A 17,396-nucleotide genomic window follows, 5' to 3' on the forward strand; every position below is an offset into this window, starting at 1 on the left:
CCTCTGGAGAGCCCTCATCTCTTCTCCTGTCACCTCTTTTTCTCTCTTTGATCTTTTAGGTATACATTCAAAACAGATCTTTATTGATAGCATGTGATGGCAGACAGATGTGTTTAGGCTTATGGCAGATTGGTCCATTCACTGATCTGTCTGTTAGTGAGAGACAGAGAGAAGCCAGCTAATCTCCCTGTTCTCTATTGATCACACACTTAGAGACTACATACTTTGTCTAAACACTATTGATCTCTCTCTCTCTCTCTCGTATAGCATGAGGATCAAGAGAATAAATGAACGGTATAAAAGACACTTGGTGGGAGAGGGATGATGATTTTATTTGTCTTTAGTGTGGAGAGGGAAGCTGTGAGGGTTTCTCAGGAGCACCATGAGCGTAGGAAGTGAGACTAATGACTGTAATATTGTAGACTTGTGTGCCCTCTACTGGTCACAATGTTACATTGCATCACATCCGAAGTAATTACAAAACGGCGTGGGATTGAGTTTGTGTAACTGGCTATCAGCTGTTGAGTAACTCATTCACGTTGCAGCATACTCGATTCTCTCCGTCCCACTATCACCACTAATCGAAAACTTCCCGAAAAATGCAAAAGAAATCAACAACCTTTAACATTGTCTTCTCATGGATGATTACGACCTAATCTGGATTTTTGGGCATTTTGAATTTTAAGAGAGACTGACAGTTTCAGTAGGGAACTCCTCTCCGTTTTATTGCTTTTCATCACCAGCAATAGAGCATGCCTGTATCGGGTGGTGAGGACCCCATGTCCCAGGTTCGTCAGATGCTGAGAGAGTTGCTTGTGGGGAGAGAGAACGCCGAGGGCTTCTTCTGTCTGTGTGTGTCTGTACTGGGACACAACGATACACGGACACATTTCTTGCCGCTCATCCAGCTCCTAGCCACCGATCACAACAGCCTTCACACCACCCTCACCTCAATCTATTTGGAATACTTCTCCAAGGTACGACTGTTGGTTTGTTTGTTTGTGTTTGTGTGTGTGTATAGTCCAGTCATCTTCTAAAAGTATTATAGATACTCTGTCTCAACACAATGACATTTGTTAGTTTAATAGTTGTGTGTGTTTTGTTAGTGTTGTAGGCCTAACTACCCTGCTGGAAAATCCAGTTTAGACCAGATCAGATTTTGAGCTGCTCACTGGCTTGAGCTGGTACAGCTGGATTTTCCAGCTGAGTTGTATTTGTCACGAAGGTAAAGCAGAGACAGAGACTATTTCGAACCTCTAACATTGTAAAGCTGTATATATGACTAAAGCCTTATATATGACCATAATTGTCTGTTACAGGATGAGGATGATGAGTTGGCAGTGGCTCTGGCTCTGTCCCTATTAGAGGTCAAAGGGCAACAGCAGACCGATACCAAGCTCCTCTTCCCAGAACCTAAACTCCAGGGTCAAACAGACACCCAGGCTTCGGCAACCTACAGACCCCAGAATAGCTCCATTCAGAGTCAGTCAGTTTCTACTAATGGTAGCTCCAGCCAGCCTCCGCCAGCCCCTCTGCCCAAGGGTGCGAGCTATGCCCAGCTAGTAGCAGTAGGAGGAAGGAGACAGACTCAGGCTCAACACCAAGACTCCACATCACCCAGAAGATCCTCTGGACATGGCAGCTCTCCTCAGACAGAGAGACAGAGAGGCCCAACCCAGACGCAGAAACAGACAGACATAAAGTGGTCTAATGTCACTCAGGATGTGTGTGCCTCTATTGCCACTTCTTTGACATCCAATCTCAACCAAGCCAAAGATGACATCACAGTGGTGGAGTGCGAAGTGGACCAATCTGAGAAGCCAAAGCGCTCAAAGAACCGACGTCAGCGGCGGAAGGGGTATGGCCAGCAGGTGGTAGGTGTGCCTCGATGCCCCTCGGCTCCACCCCCTGTGCTGCTGTGGTTCCGCAGGGACCTGCGTCTCCATGACAACCCAGCTGTGATTGGCTCGTTGGAGGCTGGAGGGCCGGTCATCCCCGTCTTTATCTGGTGCCCAGAGGAGGAGGAGGGTCCCGGGGTAACCGTGGCTATGGGAGGGGCCTGTAAGTATAAACATATACATATTATGTCCTTATTTCTTTACCTCAGCTTCTGTGTCTCCTGATCTGTGTCTAATCCTTCTCTGTCTCATCCCAGGTAAATTCTGGCTGCACCAGGCCCTGTCCTGTCTCAGCTCTGCTCTGGAACACATCGGCAGCCATCTTGTTTTCCTTCGGACGGATGAGGAGAGAGAGGGGATTGGTTCTTCGCTGCTTGCCCTGAGGAGTCTGGTGAGAGAGACGGGGGCGCAGACGGTGCTGGCTAGCGCCCTCTATGAGCCGTGGCTGAGAGAGCGGGACCAGGTAGTGGTGTCAGCGCTGCAGAAAGACAGGGTGGAGGTTAACATGGTCCACTCCTACTGTCTCAGAGACCCTTATACTGTTACTACTGAGGGGGTGGGACTCAGAGGTATGGTAATACTACTGTTACAACCACTACTACTGTTATTAACATTTAATATGACACAGCAGTAACTCTCACACACTTTCCCTCCCTCAGGTATTGGTTCTGTATCCCACTTCATGAGTTGCTGTCAGATGAACCCTGGCCCAGGGTTAGGGGTTCCCCTGGACCCCCCCATATCGCTCCCCTCACCCTCTGTCTGGCCCAGAGGCTGCCCTCTAGAGGGGCTAGGACTGGCACGCATGCCCTGCAGGAAGGATGGAACCACGGTCAGTAACCCCTTGGACTGAAGCACATGGGCTCTGGGTTATTGATGGTTGTATGTTAATGTGAGTGTCTGTTCCAGATTGACTGGGCGGCTAACATCAGGAATTCCTGGGACTTCAGTGAGGAGGGGGCCCAGTCACGTCTAGAGGCCTTTCTAAATGATGGTGAGACACACACATTTCCCTTTCTCTACTTGTACTCGGAATTAAACCGCCCTACAGAATAGATATGTTATGTGTGTGTGTGTGTACGTATTCCAGGTGTGTACAGATATGAGAAGGAATCAGGGCGTGCGGATGCCCCCAACACCAGCTGTCTGTCTCCTTACCTGCACTTTGGCCAGCTGAGTGCTCGCTGGCTGCTGTGGGACACTAAAGGGGCGCGCTGCCGACCCCCCAAGTTCATACGAAAACTGGCCTGGAGGGACCTGGCCTACTGGCAGCTAACATTGTTCCCAGACCTGCCCTGGGAATCACTCAGACCACCATACAAGGCAAGGACAGGGTTAACACTAGCTCTATCACTCTCTTCCTAGTTTGTATCCAATGAAAGCAGGACACTCACTCTTCTTGGTTTCTGTCCAATTAGGCCCTTCGGTGGAGCAATGAGAGGGGTCATCTGAAGGCGTGGCAGAAGGGCAGGACAGGTTATCCTCTAGTAGATGCTGCAATGAGACAGCTGTGGCTGACTGGATGGATGAACAACTATATGAGACACGTAGTAGCTTCTTTCCTCATAGCTTACCTCCATCTACCGTGGCAGGAGGGATATCGCTGGTTCCAGGTGAGACTCACGCACACACGGTCGCACACACACACAGACTATAGAGCTTTGTCTGTTAAATGAAAATGTCTACTGCGACGAGTCGGCAGCTCTGGATGTTCAGCTTACTCCGGACCAGGCCCCTAGTCCCCGGGAATCGAAAGAGGAAGCGGCACCGAAAGGCAGGCGAGGCGGCATCCTGACAAATAAACGTCGGCCAGCAAATAGACCTACATTGCCCTCTGTTCTATTGACGAACGTGCAGTCACTAGAGAACAAACTGGATGAGCTTCATTTGAGACCATCCTATCAACAGGAACTGAAAAACTGTAATATCCTATGTTTCTCAAAATCGTGGTTGAACGAGGACATGGATTATATACACTGAGTATACAAAACATTAAGAACACCTGCTCTTTCCATGACATAGACTGACCAGGTGAACCCAGGTGAAAGCTATTATCCCTTATTGATGTCACTTGTTAAATCCATCTTTTTTAATGCCACGTTCAAAACCACTGGGAACTCGGAGCTGGGAAATCTCTGACTCCCGACTTCAGTGCGTTCAAGGCAACTGGAAAACCGGGAAAAAAATAGCTCCAACTGGGAAAATTAGTTTTGACTGGTCATCCAACTCGGAATCCCATGTGGGGAACTGGCCTCTTTCGAGAGCTCTGACTTTCTGACCTGAAATCACTGACATGATTTGATCTAGTTTTTTTGAGTTCCCAGTTGTCTTGAAAGCACCATAATACTGCACAAATGATCGAAATGACAGGCTACTTTGACACTGACAAACAGAATCTGAGATGAATCAATGAAAACGACCTTGTCTTGAATCCATCAATAGCCTAGGCCTAGTTGTGTGGAGACACATATTGTAGGCTACAATATCAGGAAATTATAGTCCTAAAAAAGCTTTCCAGTTTCGCTGACTCACACAATGATGCACAGTTCACTCACTGGTGAAGACTATGCATTCGTGCCTCTCTTGTTTTACTTTGGAAAACAATATTTGGAAGTTGATCAAATGTTTTGGTAGCCTAAAGCTGACATTAGAGTATTCTCTTTTCAGCATTAGCCATTTGCTTTCCAACCTGTGTTTTCCCATGATTGTAGGCTATTTCAAATATTGAGAAAGGCCAGTTGTCTGCATGCTGTTTGTTCACTGACATATTTGCCGCTGTTCCCGACTGTAGGCTATGCCTTGTATTGGGCTACATTCCACAGCTTGGCTATTTAACCAAGAGAATTAACCAGGAGAATTAACCAGGAGAATTAACCAGGAGAATTAACCAGGAGAATTAACCAAGAGGCAACTCGAATGAACTTTGATCGCGTTCACTATAATTTTAACATTGCAAAAAGTGAAAATTATTTTTCATACCACGAGAGGTACCGTGGATCCGGTTCAAATTAAGTACTGCTCAGTGTACATCTCGCTGGTTGTTCTATGCATTGTCAAGACCGGATGGCAGACTTGGGTAAGACGAAAGGAGGGGTGTGTCTCTTTGTTAACAGCTTATTTGCGATCTCTAATGTTAAGTCTCAAGTTGTTGCTCGCCTGAGTTAGAATACCTAATGATAAGCTGCAGACCATAATATTGACCATGATATTTTTCATAGCTGTATATTTACCACCATAAACTGATGCTGGTAATAAGACCGCACTCAACAAGCTGTATAGGGTCATAAGCAAACATCCGCACTGAGCTAAAGGCTAGAGCTGCCGCTTTCAAGGAGCGGTACTCCGGATGCTTATAAGAAATCCTGCTATGACCTCCAACAAGCCATCAAACAGGCAAATCACCAATACAGGACTAAGACCGATGCGTACCAGGCCGCCTCTGACGCTTGACGGATGTGGCAGGGCTTGCAAACGATCATGGATTACAATGGGAAACCCAGCAGCGAGCTGCCCAGCGACGCTAGCCTACCAGACGATCTATGTGCCTTTTATGCTCACTTCGAGGCAAGCAACACTGAACCATGTATGAGAGCACTAGCTGTTCCGGACGACTGTGTGATCTCGCTCTCTGTAGCTGATGTAAGTGGGACCTTTAAACAGGTTAACATTCGCAAAGCCGTGAGGCCGGACGGAATACCAGGATGCGTACTCATTGCATGTGCTGACCAGCTGGCAAGTGTTTTCAACCTATCCCTGATCCGGTCTGTAATAGCAACTTGTTTCAAGCAGACCAGCCAAAGAACGCCAAGGTAACCTGCCTAAATTACTATCGCCGCAGAGCACTCACATCTATAGCCATGAAATAGCTCATATCAACAAGATAATTTCAGACACCCTGGACCCACTCCAATTCTCATACCGCCCCAACAGATTCACAAATGATGCAATCTCTATTGCATTCCACACTGCCTTCACCCACCTGGACAAAAGGAATACCTATGTAAGAATTCTGTTCATTGACTAAAGCTCAGCATTCAACAAAATAGTCCCCTTCAAGCTTATCACCAAGCTCAGGACCTCCCTCTGCAACTGGATCCTGGACTTCGTGACGGGCCGCCACCAGGCAGTGTAAGCGGGCAACATCACATCCACCATGCTGACCATCAACACGTGGGCCACCTCAAGGGTGTTTATTTTACTTTATTTATTTAACCTTTATGTAACTAGGCAAGTCAGTTAAGACGCTGGTCCAATTGTGCGCCGCCCTATGGGACTCCCAATCACGGCTGGATGTGATACAGCCTGGATTCGAACCAGTGACTGTAGTGACGTCTCTTGCACTTAGATGCAGTGTCATAGACCGCTACGCCACTCGGGAGCCTGGGGGGTGTGTGCTTAGCTCCTCCTGTACTCCCTGTTCACCCACGACTGCGTGGCCAACACCATCAAGTTTACTGATAACCCGACGATGATGAGGCAGCCTATATTGTGTGCAGTGTGGTGCCAGGACAACAACCTCAACATGAGCAAAACAAAAGAGCTGATTGCGGACTACAGGAAATGAATGCGTGAGCACACCCCATCCACATCATGGAGCTGTAGTGAGGGGGTCGAGAGCTTCAAGTTCCTCGGTGTCCACATCACAAAGGAATTAACATGGTCCACACACACCCACTCAGTTGTGAGGAGGGCACGACAGAGCCTCTTCCCCCTTTAGGAGGCTTAAAAAATTTGTCACCGGCCCTCAGATCCTCAAAAAGTTCTGCAGCTACACAATTGAGAGCATCTTGACTGGCTGCATCACCGCTTGGTACGGCAACTGCAAGGCACCTGACCGCAAGGCACTACAGATGGTGGTGAGTACAGCCCAGTACATCACTCGGGCCAAGCTCCCTGCCATCCAGGACCTCTATACCAGGCGGTGTCAGAGGAAGGCCCAAAAAATGGTCAAAGACTCCAGCCACCCAAGTCATAGACTTTTTTCTCTGCAAGCGGTACCAGTGCACCAAGTCTGGAACCAATAGGACCCTGAACAGTTTATAACCCCAAGCCATAAGACTGCTAAAAAAGACTGCAAAATAGCTAATCAAATGGCTACCCGGACTACCTGCATTGACCCTTTTTTGCACTAACTCTATGCACACACAGTGGACTCACTCACCCATACTTACACTGACACCCCAACACGCACTACAAATGCCCACACATGGACACTGATGCCACACACTGCTGCTGCTGCCTATTATCTATCCTGTTGCTTTGTCACTTTACCCCTACCTATATGTACATAGTGTCTACCGCAATAACCTCATACCCATGGACATCGACTTGGTTCTGGTGCTAACTGTATATAGCCATGTTATTTTTACTTGTTATTGTTATTCACAGTGTCACTATTTCTATTATTTATTTTTTACTTTGTCTTTAACTCTGCATTGTTGGAAAAGGACCATTTAAGCAAGCATTTCACAGTTAGTCTACACCTGTTTACAAAAGCATGTGACAAATAACGTTGGACTGTGTGTGTGTGTAGGACACCCTTGTGGATGCTGACGTGGCCATAGATGCCATGATGTGGCAGAATGGAGGCATGTGTGGTCTGGACCACTGGAACTTTGTCATGCACCCTGTTGACGCAGCCATGACCTGTGACCCTTACGGAAGCTATGTCAGGAAGTGGTGCCCTGAGCTGGCGGTGCTGCCTGATGACCTCATACACAAACCCTGGAAGTGCCCAGCCTCCATGCTGCGCCGTGCCGGTGAGAGACAACAACACCAGCCTTATCCTCCTAATCTTAACTTAAATTTCCAGAGTTACCCTAACCTTATTGTAATAACTTTACCATAGCCTTACCCTTATCTTACTATAGAGTTACCATAACCTTACCATAGCCATACTATTGCTTTACCACTAACACAACTCTCATGTGTTTCCCTGTATAGACTTGTTGGTGTTTAACTCCCCTTATCCATCTACACTTTAGCTAAACCTCAGCCTCTCCCTCTAGGTGTAGTCCTAGGCCAGTCCTACCCAGAGTGTGTGGTGACAGATCTGCAGGAGAGGAGGAGCCAGTCTTTGCAGGACGTGGCATTGGTGAGGAGGCGTTTTGGGGAATACGTGGACCCCTGCTCGGGGTGCGACCTGGTCCCCCTGCCCCCCCGCCTGGTCTCGGAGGCCATGGGTGTACGTCAACTCACTGCTTCTATCGTATTTTGTCTTATGAGTGGTCCTCAGTACTGTATTTCCTGTTTGTTTTCTTTCTTTGGCCACATGGCTTTTGTATGCCTTGAGACAATTTTTTATATACAAATGTCACACTGTGAACTAAATTGAGTGAGTGACAGCTTCTCTCCCTTTCTCTGTCAGGGAGGTATGGTCAACACAGGTGGGCAGTTCCTCCTGCCTGTCATCACCCGTATGGAGTTCAAGCACCAATCAGACGATCCAGACGCGGACGCTGCCTCTAACCCCTATAACGCCGTTCTGAAGGGCTACGTGAGCCGCAGGCGGAATGAGACCATCGCCTTCCTGAACCAGACAGACTTCACAGCCAGCGTGATAAACGAGGGAGCAGAGAGGAGGGAAAGACAGGAGCGAGACCAGAGGAGGATGGAGGGACTACCACGCCCCCTTGCAGCTCAAGGAAGGGGAAAGAGGACCCCCGCTGCCAAGGACAGGTTCTCCACAGTGCCTGGGGGAGTGGCTACCTCTCACAGATGACCATAAGGGCAGGGGCTGAAGGTTCGATAGAGCCACTGTGGTGCCCAATGGCCTTTCCTCAATTGGTTTGCTTAACTTCTGCGTCCTTCCTCACCTACTTTTGAAAATGGTCAAAGGTAAATCAAGTAGACTCGGAAGAGGGAACGTGAACAAAATTGTGCTTGTATCAATTGTCTCTCCTTCACTCGCATGTCATCCAGCAAATTATGTTTACAGTGGATCACAAAAAATAAATGTGTTCAAGTGATCAAAATGAATTAAGTTAGTTGTGTAAGACATTTTCTCGATAAACAATATGCATGCTTTTCTGCTCCGACAAAACAAAAGCTGATTCAACTGGGGTGTGGCAGATAAAAAAATTCCAGTAGGATACATAACTATCCTCAATAAAAAGAAAAAATATTTCACCTTTATTTAACCAGGTAGGCCGGTTGAGAACAGGTTCTCATTTACAACTGCGACCTGGCCAAGATAAAGCAAAGCAGTGCAACACAAACAACAACAGAGTTACACATGGAATAAACAAACATACAGTCAGTAACACAATAGTAAGTCTATATACAGTGTGTGCAAATGAAGTAGGATAAGGGAGGTAAGGCAATAAATAGGCCATAGTGGTGAAATAATTACAATATAGCAATTAAACACTGGAGTGATAGATGTGCAGAAGATGAATGTCAAGTAGAGATGCTGGGGTGCAAAGGAGCAAAATAATAATTATGGGAATGAGGTAGTTGGGTGGGCTATTTACAGTAGGGCTATGTACAGGTGCAATGATCGGTAAGCTGCTCTGGCAGCTGATGCTTAAAGTTATTGAGGGAGATATAAGACTCCAGCTTTGGTGATTTTTGCAATTCTTTCCAGTCATTGGCAGCAGAGAACTGGAAGGAAAGACGGCCAAAGGAGGAGTTGGCTTTGGGGATGACCAGTGAAATATAACTGCTGGAGCGTGTGCTACGGGTGGGTGTTGCTATGGTGACCAGTGAGCCGAGATAAGGCAGGGTTTTGCCTGGCAAAGACTTATAGATTACCTGGAGCCAGTGGGATATGAAGCAAGGGCCACTCAACGGGGGCTTACAGGTCGCAGTGGTGGGTAGTTTATGGGGCTTTGGTGACAAAACAGATGGCACTGTGATAGACTGCATCCAATTTGCTGAGTAGAGTGTTGGAGGCTATTTTGTAAATGACATCGAAGTCAAGGATCGGTAGGATAGTCAGTTTTATGAGGGTGTTTTGGCAGCATGAGTGAAGAAGGCGTTGTTGCGAAATAGGAAGCCGATTCTAGATTTAATTTTGGATTGGAGATGGTTAATCTGAGTCTGGAAGGAGAGTTTAATCTAACCAGACACCTAGGCATTTGTAGTTGTCCACATATTCTAAGTCAGAAACGTCCAGAGTAGTGATGCTAGTCGGGCAGGCGGGGGCAGCGATCGGTTGACTAGCATGCATTTAGTTTTACTTGCATGTAAGAGCAGTTGGAAGCCATGGAAGGAGTGTTGTATGGCATTGAAGCTCATCTGGAGGTTTGTTAAGTGTCCAAAGGGCCAGATGTATACAGAATGGTGTCGTCTGCGTAGAGGTGGATCAGAGAATCACCAACAGCGACATCATTGATGTATACAGAGAAGAGAGTCGGCCCGAGAATTGAACCCTGCGGCACCCCAATAGACTGCCAGAGGTCCAGACAGCAGGCCCTCTGATTTGACACACTGAACTCTGAGTAGTAGTTGGTGAACCAGGCGAGGCAGTCATTTGAGAAACCAAGGATGTTGAGTCTGCCGATAATAATGCGGTCATTGACAGAGTCGAAAGCCTTGGCCAGGTCGATGAAGACGGCTGCACAGTATTGTCTTTTATCAATGGCAGTTATACCATTTAGGACCTTGAGCGTGGCTGAGGTGCACCCATGACCAGCACGGAAACCAGATTGCATAGCAAAGAAGGTACGGTGGGATTCGAAATGGTCGGTGATCTGTTTGTTAACTTGGCTTTCAAAGATTTTAGAAAGATAGGGCAGGATGGATATAGGTCTATAACAGTTTGGGTCTAGAGTGTCTCCCCCTTTGCAGTGGGGGATGACCGAGGCAGCTTTCCAATATTTAGGGATCTCAGACGATACGAAAGAGATGTTGAACAGGCTAGTAATAGGGGGTGCAACAAATGCAGCAGATAATTTTAGAAAAAGAGGGTCCAGATTGTCTAGCCCAGTTGATTTGTAGGGGTCCAGATTTTGCAGCTCTTTCAGAACATCAGCTATCTGGATTTGGGTGAAGGAGAAATGGGGGAGGCTTGGGCAAGTTGCTGTGGGGGGTGCAGAGCTGTTGACCGGGGTAGCCAGGTGGAAAGCATGGCCAGCTGTAGAAAAATGTTTATTGAAATGATCAATTATCATAGATTTATCGGTGGTGACAGTGTTTCTTAGCCTCAGTGCAGTGGGCAGCTGGGAGGAGGTGCTCTTATTCTCTATGGACTTTAGTGTCCCAGAACTTTTGGGCGTTTGTGCTACAGGATGCAACTTTCTATTTGAAAAAGCTAGCCTTTGCATTCCTAACTGCCTGTGTATATTGGTTCCTAACTTCCCTGAAAAGTTGCATATCGCGGGTGCTATTCGATGCTAATGCAGTAAGCCACAGGATGTTTTTGTGCTGGTCAAGGGCACTCAGGTCGGGAGTGAACCAAGGGTTATATCTATTCTTAGTTCTACATTTTTTTAATGGGGAATGCTTATTTAAGATGATGAGGAAGGCACTTTTAAAGAATCACCAGGCATCCTCTACTGACGGGATTAGGTCAATATCCTTCCAGGATACCCGGGCCAGGTCGATTAGAAAGGCTTGCTCGCAGAAGTGTTTTAGGGAGCGTTTGACAGTGATGAGGGGTGGTCGTTTAACCGCGGACCCATTACGGACGCAGGCGATGAGGCAGTGATCGCTGAGATCCTGGTTGAAGACAGCAGAGGTGTATTTAGAGGGCAAGTTGGTCAGGATAATACCTATGAGGGTGCACATGTTTACGGATTTAGGGATGTACCTGGTAGGTTCCTTGATAATGTGTGAGATTGAGGGCATCTAGCTTAGATTGTAGGACGGCCAGGTTATTAAGCATATCCTAGTTTAGGTCACCTAACAGTACGAACTCTGAAGATAGTTGGGGGGCAATCAATTCACATATGGTAACCAGGGCACAGCTGGGGGCTGGGGGGGGGTCTATAAACAAGCAGCAACAGTGAGGGACTCATTTCTGGAAAGGTAGATTTTTAAAAGTAGAAGCTCGAACTGCTTGGGCACAGACCTGGATAGCATGATAGAACTCTGCAGTCTCTCTGCAGTAGATTGCAACTCTACCCCCTTTGGAAGTTCTATCTTGGAAGAAAATGTTGTAGTTGGGGGTGCTAATTTCTGAATTTTTGGTGGCCTTCCTAAGCCAGGATTCAGACATGGCTAGGAGATCAGGGTTGGTGGAGTTTGCTAAAGCTGTTTTATTCACCAACTTAGTGAGGATGAAAGGTGACTATCGAGGAGGGGAGGACACTTCCAATCGCCTACTAACAAACTGACATCTTCTCAGTTTTAGTGGCCTTTTCACGTTTGGCAAAAAGTCAGTTGGAAGACTGTCCTTCCCGCCTCGATAGCCGCCTGTTGGTGAGGAAGCACAAGTGTATCCTACCTCGGAAGAGTTTTGATATCTGCCAGTCCCCCTTTAAATCGGATATTGTATTGTCGGAGGAGGAAAGCATGCACACATTTAAAAACAATATGCTACTTATCCTTTTATCTATAAATGTTTTTGCACAACTCTTATCACTTTACACATTTTGGGATCTACTTCTGTAAACAATTTGCCTGATGGCGTGCGAGTGGAGAAGCTTCTCATTTCATACAAGCACATTTGTCCACAGATGCCTCTCCTCGATTACCTCTGACTTAAAGAAAAAAAGGAGGCGAACGAGGACGGAGGAGAGGACGCAGGAGTTAACTCTACTTCATCACCCTCCCGGATCCGGGATCCTCATCAAAAAAGCTGACTAGCCTAGCCTAACGGGACAGGGATATCATATAATATAATTTTCATGAAATCACAAGTCTAATACAGCAAATGAAAGATAAACATCTTGTGAATCCAGCCATCTTTCCGATTTTTAAAATGTTTTACAGCTAAAACACAATATGTATTTCTATTAGCTAACCACAATAGCCAAACACACAACCGCATATTTTCACCATGTTTCCACGGCATAGGTAGCTTTCACAAAACGGACAAAATAGAGATAAAATTAATCACTAACCTTGAATAACTTCCTCAGATGACAGTCTTATGTCATACAATACATTTATGTTTTGTTCGAAAATGTGCATATTTGAGGTATAAAATCATAGTTTTACATTGCAGCCACCATCAAAAATAACACCAAAGCAGCCAGAATAATTACAGAGAGCAACGTGAAATACATACATACTCATCATAAAACATTTAGGAAAAATACATGGTGCACAGCAAATGAAAGATAAACATCTTGTGAATCCAGCCAATATTTGCAATTTAAGTGTTTTACAGCAAAAACAATATAGAATTATATTAGCTTACCACAATAGCCAAACACACAACGCAATTTATTCACCGCAAAAGGTAGCTTTCGCAAAAACCAGCGATATAAAATGAATCACTAACCTTTGGACAACTTCATCAGATGATGTCTTAAAACATCATGTTATACAATACATTTATGTTTTGTTCGAAAACGTGCATATTTAGAGCTGCAAATCGTGGTTATACATTGTGAATACGTAGCAACATTTCCCCAGAATGTCCGGAGATATTTTGGACATTTAACATTTAAGTCATTTAGCAGACGCTCTTATCCAGAGCGACCTAATCTGACCAAAGAACTCATAAACTTTACATAAAAATACTTGTATGGCAAATGAAAGATACACTGGTTCTTAATGCAACCGCTGTGTTAGATTTTTAAAAATAACTTTACCACAACATACAAGCTTGGGTTATTGTGAGACAGCGCTCACCAACACGGCGGAGAATAGGCATCAACATATTACACAGAAATACGAATTATCATAAATGTTTACTTTTGCTGAGCTTCCATCAGAATGTTGTACAAGGAGTCCTATTTCCAGAATAAATTGTTGTTTGGTTTTAGAGTGTCCATTTCTTCTGTCGAATTAGCAACCTTGGCTAGCATTGTGGCGCGAACATTCCCATCCTCTCTTGGCGTAAAGAACGGAAAATTCCAAAAGTCCCATTAAACGTTGAATAAACTGATTAAACTCGGTTGAAGAAACCTACTTTGATGTTTTTCTCATATGTATCAAATAAAATCAGAGCCGGAGATATTCGCTGTGTATACCGAACGCTTTTCAGAAGACAATGTCGAGCTCCCCCGCGCGCCGTCGAAGACAAAGAAAATACCGGACCTGTCACTCCAAAGGCTCTTATTCGGCTTCAGATCAAGCTAGACACCCCATTCAACCTTCTACTGCCTGTTGACATCTAGTGGAAGGCGTATGAAGTGCATACATAGATAAATAAAAGCCAGTTGAATAGGCAGGCCCTGAAACAGAGCCTTGTTTTCAGATTTTTCACTTCCTGTATGGAAGTTTGCTGCCAAATGAGTTCTGTTTTACTCACAGATATAATTCAAACAGTTTTAGAAATTTCAGAGTGTTTTCTATCCAATAGTAATAATAATATGCACATTGTATGATCTAGAACAGAGTATGAGGCCGTTTAATTTGGGCACAATTTTTTCCAAAGTGAAAACAGCGCCCCCCTATTGACAAGTTAAGCAAATCTAATTGAGAAAAGGCCCAGGTCACAGAAGGTGGAGGATGGATTTTTACCAAATGAGAAAAGGCAAGACTACCTTGGTAGTTAAAAACTGTTTCAAAATGGGTGCATGTTCCAGGTCATGCAATCATGCTGCAACGTCAGGAACCACATTATGGGTTATGCTGTAACAGGAACAAACTGCTGTTTACATGAATTTATTTAAATGAGTCATTTACCAAAGCCATTTATAATAACATTCTGTAATGGAGGCTGAAGGGGGGGTAAAGTTGAAAACATACAGTACTAACACATTCAGAGTAAACACACAAGTGTACGTTTTATTTTTAAGTCTCCTCTCGATAGTGCCAGTACATGCAGAGGCGCAACATACAGTAGAAACCAGCCTGCACTAGATCCAAAGTGCTTTGTTCGTCCCTTCCCTCTACTCCCTTATCACACGGACTGATCCAAACAGCTGTATTTAATAGTGAAATTCTGAGGACTATTTTTCCTAGTAGTATTCACAATCTTAAGTTCCTCATACCCTGTGCTTGGAGCAGGCATGAGCGCCAAGGAGAGATTGAGGATGAATCTTAAAAGCCTTTTCCTCAATTCCTCAAAACAGAGTGAAACCCTCTGATTTGTTTTATTAAGGAGGCAGAGAGCAGACACAAGAAATCAAGGAAAATACTTGAGATTCTTCCATAGGCTGCATCAGGACTCATCATCAGGAGTCGCACAGTATCACTCATCCACATACTGTACATGTCACAGGTGTAAGACACTTGTCCTCAGCATCTCCATTAAGTTAGTCATTACCAGTACAATAAAGACTCCTAACATTGAGAGCACAATAACACTGGCAGGTCAATACAGATGAGCTCTGCAGTCTCTCTGGCATCTCTGTTGGTTCCCCGGTGTAGTGTCATGGCACAACTGGTGCACTTCCTCTACTAGTGATTGACAGGCAGGTGAGGGGGTGATAAGGGTTGGGGCTAGGCGGTGCTAGTCCTCTATGGATCTGATGTATCTCTCATAAGCCTTCTCATCCATCAGAGCATCCATCTCCTTAGGGTTGGCAATGGTCATCTTCATCAGCCAACCTGTCCCAGCAGGGGTTACAGGTCAGAGGTTAGCCTAGACATAGGCCCTGTTTGAATATTCTTTCTTTCCTTAAAATAATCACTGATCTGTGGGCACGTGTAGACTAGAGAATGCATGCATGTCTGCAGGTGTAGAGTGTGTATGTATGCTCACCGTCTTTGTAGCAGGACTTGTTGACAAGGCCGGGGTTGTCTGCAAGGAGTGTGTTGACCTCTGTGACTTCCCCGGTTAGAGGAGAGTACAACTCACTAGCTGCCTTCACACTCTCCAATGCTCCAAACTCATCTAAAAAAAGGACAGCGATAGGTCAGGTCATGAACAGGTCTTGAGGAAGGGTGACTAGTATAACCCTCGAGGACCAGCGGTCGCGTTACTCTCCTCACAAGTCTGTATGGAAGTAATTGCTCCTTACCAGTCTGTGCCAGCTGTGTGCCAACCTCTGGTAGTCCACAGTACACCACATCTCCTAGAGCCTCCTGCGTGACAGATTTAGATCATGAGAAATTAACTAAATGTGTCACTTCATGATCCGTGTGCCACAACACACGCTAACACTGGGTAGTTAAGACCACAGGTCCCAATGCGGCTCATACGAACTAGTGGGAGCATACGCTCGTGAGAACAACCCACCTGAGCAAACTTGCTGATGCCAACCGTTCCTACCTCTCCCTCTACTCGTATCCATTCGTGTTTGTCTGTGAATTTAAGAGCTGTGGAATTCAGGAGAAAAGTAAAATTAGTTCGAGTACACAAACGTAGACACAAACCGAAAAACAGTTATATCTACACGCTTAACTAGCGTTACCTGATGAGAGTCGGGTGGTAGTGGACAAAGTCCGTAGTAAGTATGCCCTGGATACCAGCCGAGAGGGAGGTAGCTGCGTCAAACGATAGAGCAAGGCTGAGGTAAAGTTGGAAGACAAGCAACGTAGCATCACACATGTAGCCATTATCGTCGCGTTTTGACGACTGCGGTGACTGTCGCCTTTTTTAGACGTCATCACCTCAGACGCCACTAGGGGCGCGTTCAGCAGGTACAACGTTATGGAACGTTAGAGCCTTGTGGCATGTGTTATGTAAATAGCCTTGTGGCATGTGTTATGTAAAACAAACATGCATTTTTGACATGTGGAATACAGATAGGCATACATCCAGAGAATAACATATTCATATTTTTTCCCCAATATGGACAATGGGAATAGAAAATACAAAGTTGTTGATTCGAATAGAGAGGCTTCAGGCTACCAAATAAAATGTTATTGGTCACATACAAATATTGTGGCGTAAATAGGTGATCGTGGGGTAAGCCAAGCCAATTTTTACATTCAGCATCACTTCGTCAATGGAAATATAGTATTCTTACTAACAAAGATATCTACATATATTTCACAATGTTGTGTATCCCTGAAGATAATCAAAATCCATGTAAACAACAGATTTGAAAAAAGCTTGTCCCAAAAAAAGTGGTCTCTTTGCACAACTTGCCCCGGGTATGGGGTAAGTTGAGACACGGGACAGGGTAAGTTTAGCCCTTATCGTGACTCTCAGTTCCATTACATAGACTCCCACAGTATGAGTCATAATACCCATAAAACCCAGTGGTCAAACAGTAAAATGGTTCCAATTTTTTGTCCCATAGGGGATTTTGGATGTAGCCTTACCCTGGTGTGACATTTTGATAACTGTGTAACTCTCTCTAGGACAAGGTGACTTTTATCAATATATTCGCTGGTATTTAACACCCCCCAAATGAAAGACTAATTAGCTGCTAATAGAGCTACAAATGCCATGATAACCTGGACGAGAGACTGCCGAATCGAGGCAAAGGTAAGAATCTCTGTATTAACTAACTAAATGTAGTAGTGAATAAATTGGCTACATTTCTTTAA

At 45.3% G+C, this 17,396-nt stretch overlaps 2 protein-coding genes across 2 annotated transcripts; one reads left to right on the plus strand and one right to left on the minus strand.

The window, feature by feature from the left end:
• Window positions 1-406: 406 nt before the first annotated feature.
• si:ch1073-390k14.1 (deoxyribodipyrimidine photo-lyase) lies at window positions 407-13,915 on the plus strand. The gene is made up of 10 exons (XM_055940067.1): window positions 407-977; window positions 1,320-2,061; window positions 2,156-2,467; window positions 2,558-2,730; window positions 2,808-2,892; window positions 2,989-3,221; window positions 3,317-3,511; window positions 7,432-7,657; window positions 7,907-8,082; window positions 8,266-13,915. The coding sequence occupies exons 1-10, from the start codon at window positions 753-755 to the stop codon at window positions 8,617-8,619; spliced, it is 2,721 nt and encodes a 906-aa protein (XP_055796042.1). The 5' UTR covers window positions 407-752; the 3' UTR covers window positions 8,620-13,915.
• A 799-nt stretch (window positions 13,916-14,714) lies between these two features.
• LOC129866991 (glycine cleavage system H protein, mitochondrial-like) lies at window positions 14,715-16,523 on the minus strand. The gene is made up of 5 exons (XM_055940068.1): window positions 16,313-16,523; window positions 16,138-16,217; window positions 15,920-15,983; window positions 15,661-15,792; window positions 14,715-15,506 (listed from the first exon to the last, which is right to left on the minus strand). Exons 1-5 carry the CDS (start codon window positions 16,506-16,508, stop codon window positions 15,409-15,411), a joined length of 570 nt encoding a protein of 189 aa, XP_055796043.1. The 5' UTR covers window positions 16,509-16,523; the 3' UTR covers window positions 14,715-15,408.
• Window positions 16,524-17,396: the final 873 nt, after the last annotated feature.

Source organism: Salvelinus fontinalis, chromosome 12, assembly GCF_029448725.1.
Source record: "Salvelinus fontinalis isolate EN_2023a chromosome 12, ASM2944872v1, whole genome shotgun sequence".
NCBI lineage: Eukaryota > Metazoa > Chordata > Actinopteri > Salmoniformes > Salmonidae > Salvelinus > Salvelinus fontinalis.

Coding starts and splice junctions, on each gene's coding strand:
- si:ch1073-390k14.1 (XM_055940067.1), top strand. CDS start 753: ATGCCTGTATCGGGTGGTGAGGACCCCATGTCCCAGGTTCGTCAGATG. Junction 2,062..2,155: donor CGTGGCTATGGGAGGGGCCT/GTAAGTATAAAC, acceptor GTCTCATCCCAG/GTAAATTCTGGCTGCACCAG. Junction 8,083..8,265: donor TGGTCTCGGAGGCCATGGGT/GTACGTCAACTC, acceptor TTTCTCTGTCAG/GGAGGTATGGTCAACACAGG.
- LOC129866991 (XM_055940068.1), bottom strand. CDS start 16,508: ATGACGTCTAAAAAAGGCGACAGTCACCGCAGTCGTCAAAACGCGACG. Junction 15,984..16,137: donor GCATCAGCAAGTTTGCTCAG/GTGGGTTGTTCT, acceptor TCTGTCACGCAG/GAGGCTCTAGGAGATGTGGT. Junction 15,793..15,919: donor CACACAGCTGGCACAGACTG/GTAAGGAGCAAT, acceptor TCCTTTTTTTAG/ATGAGTTTGGAGCATTGGAG.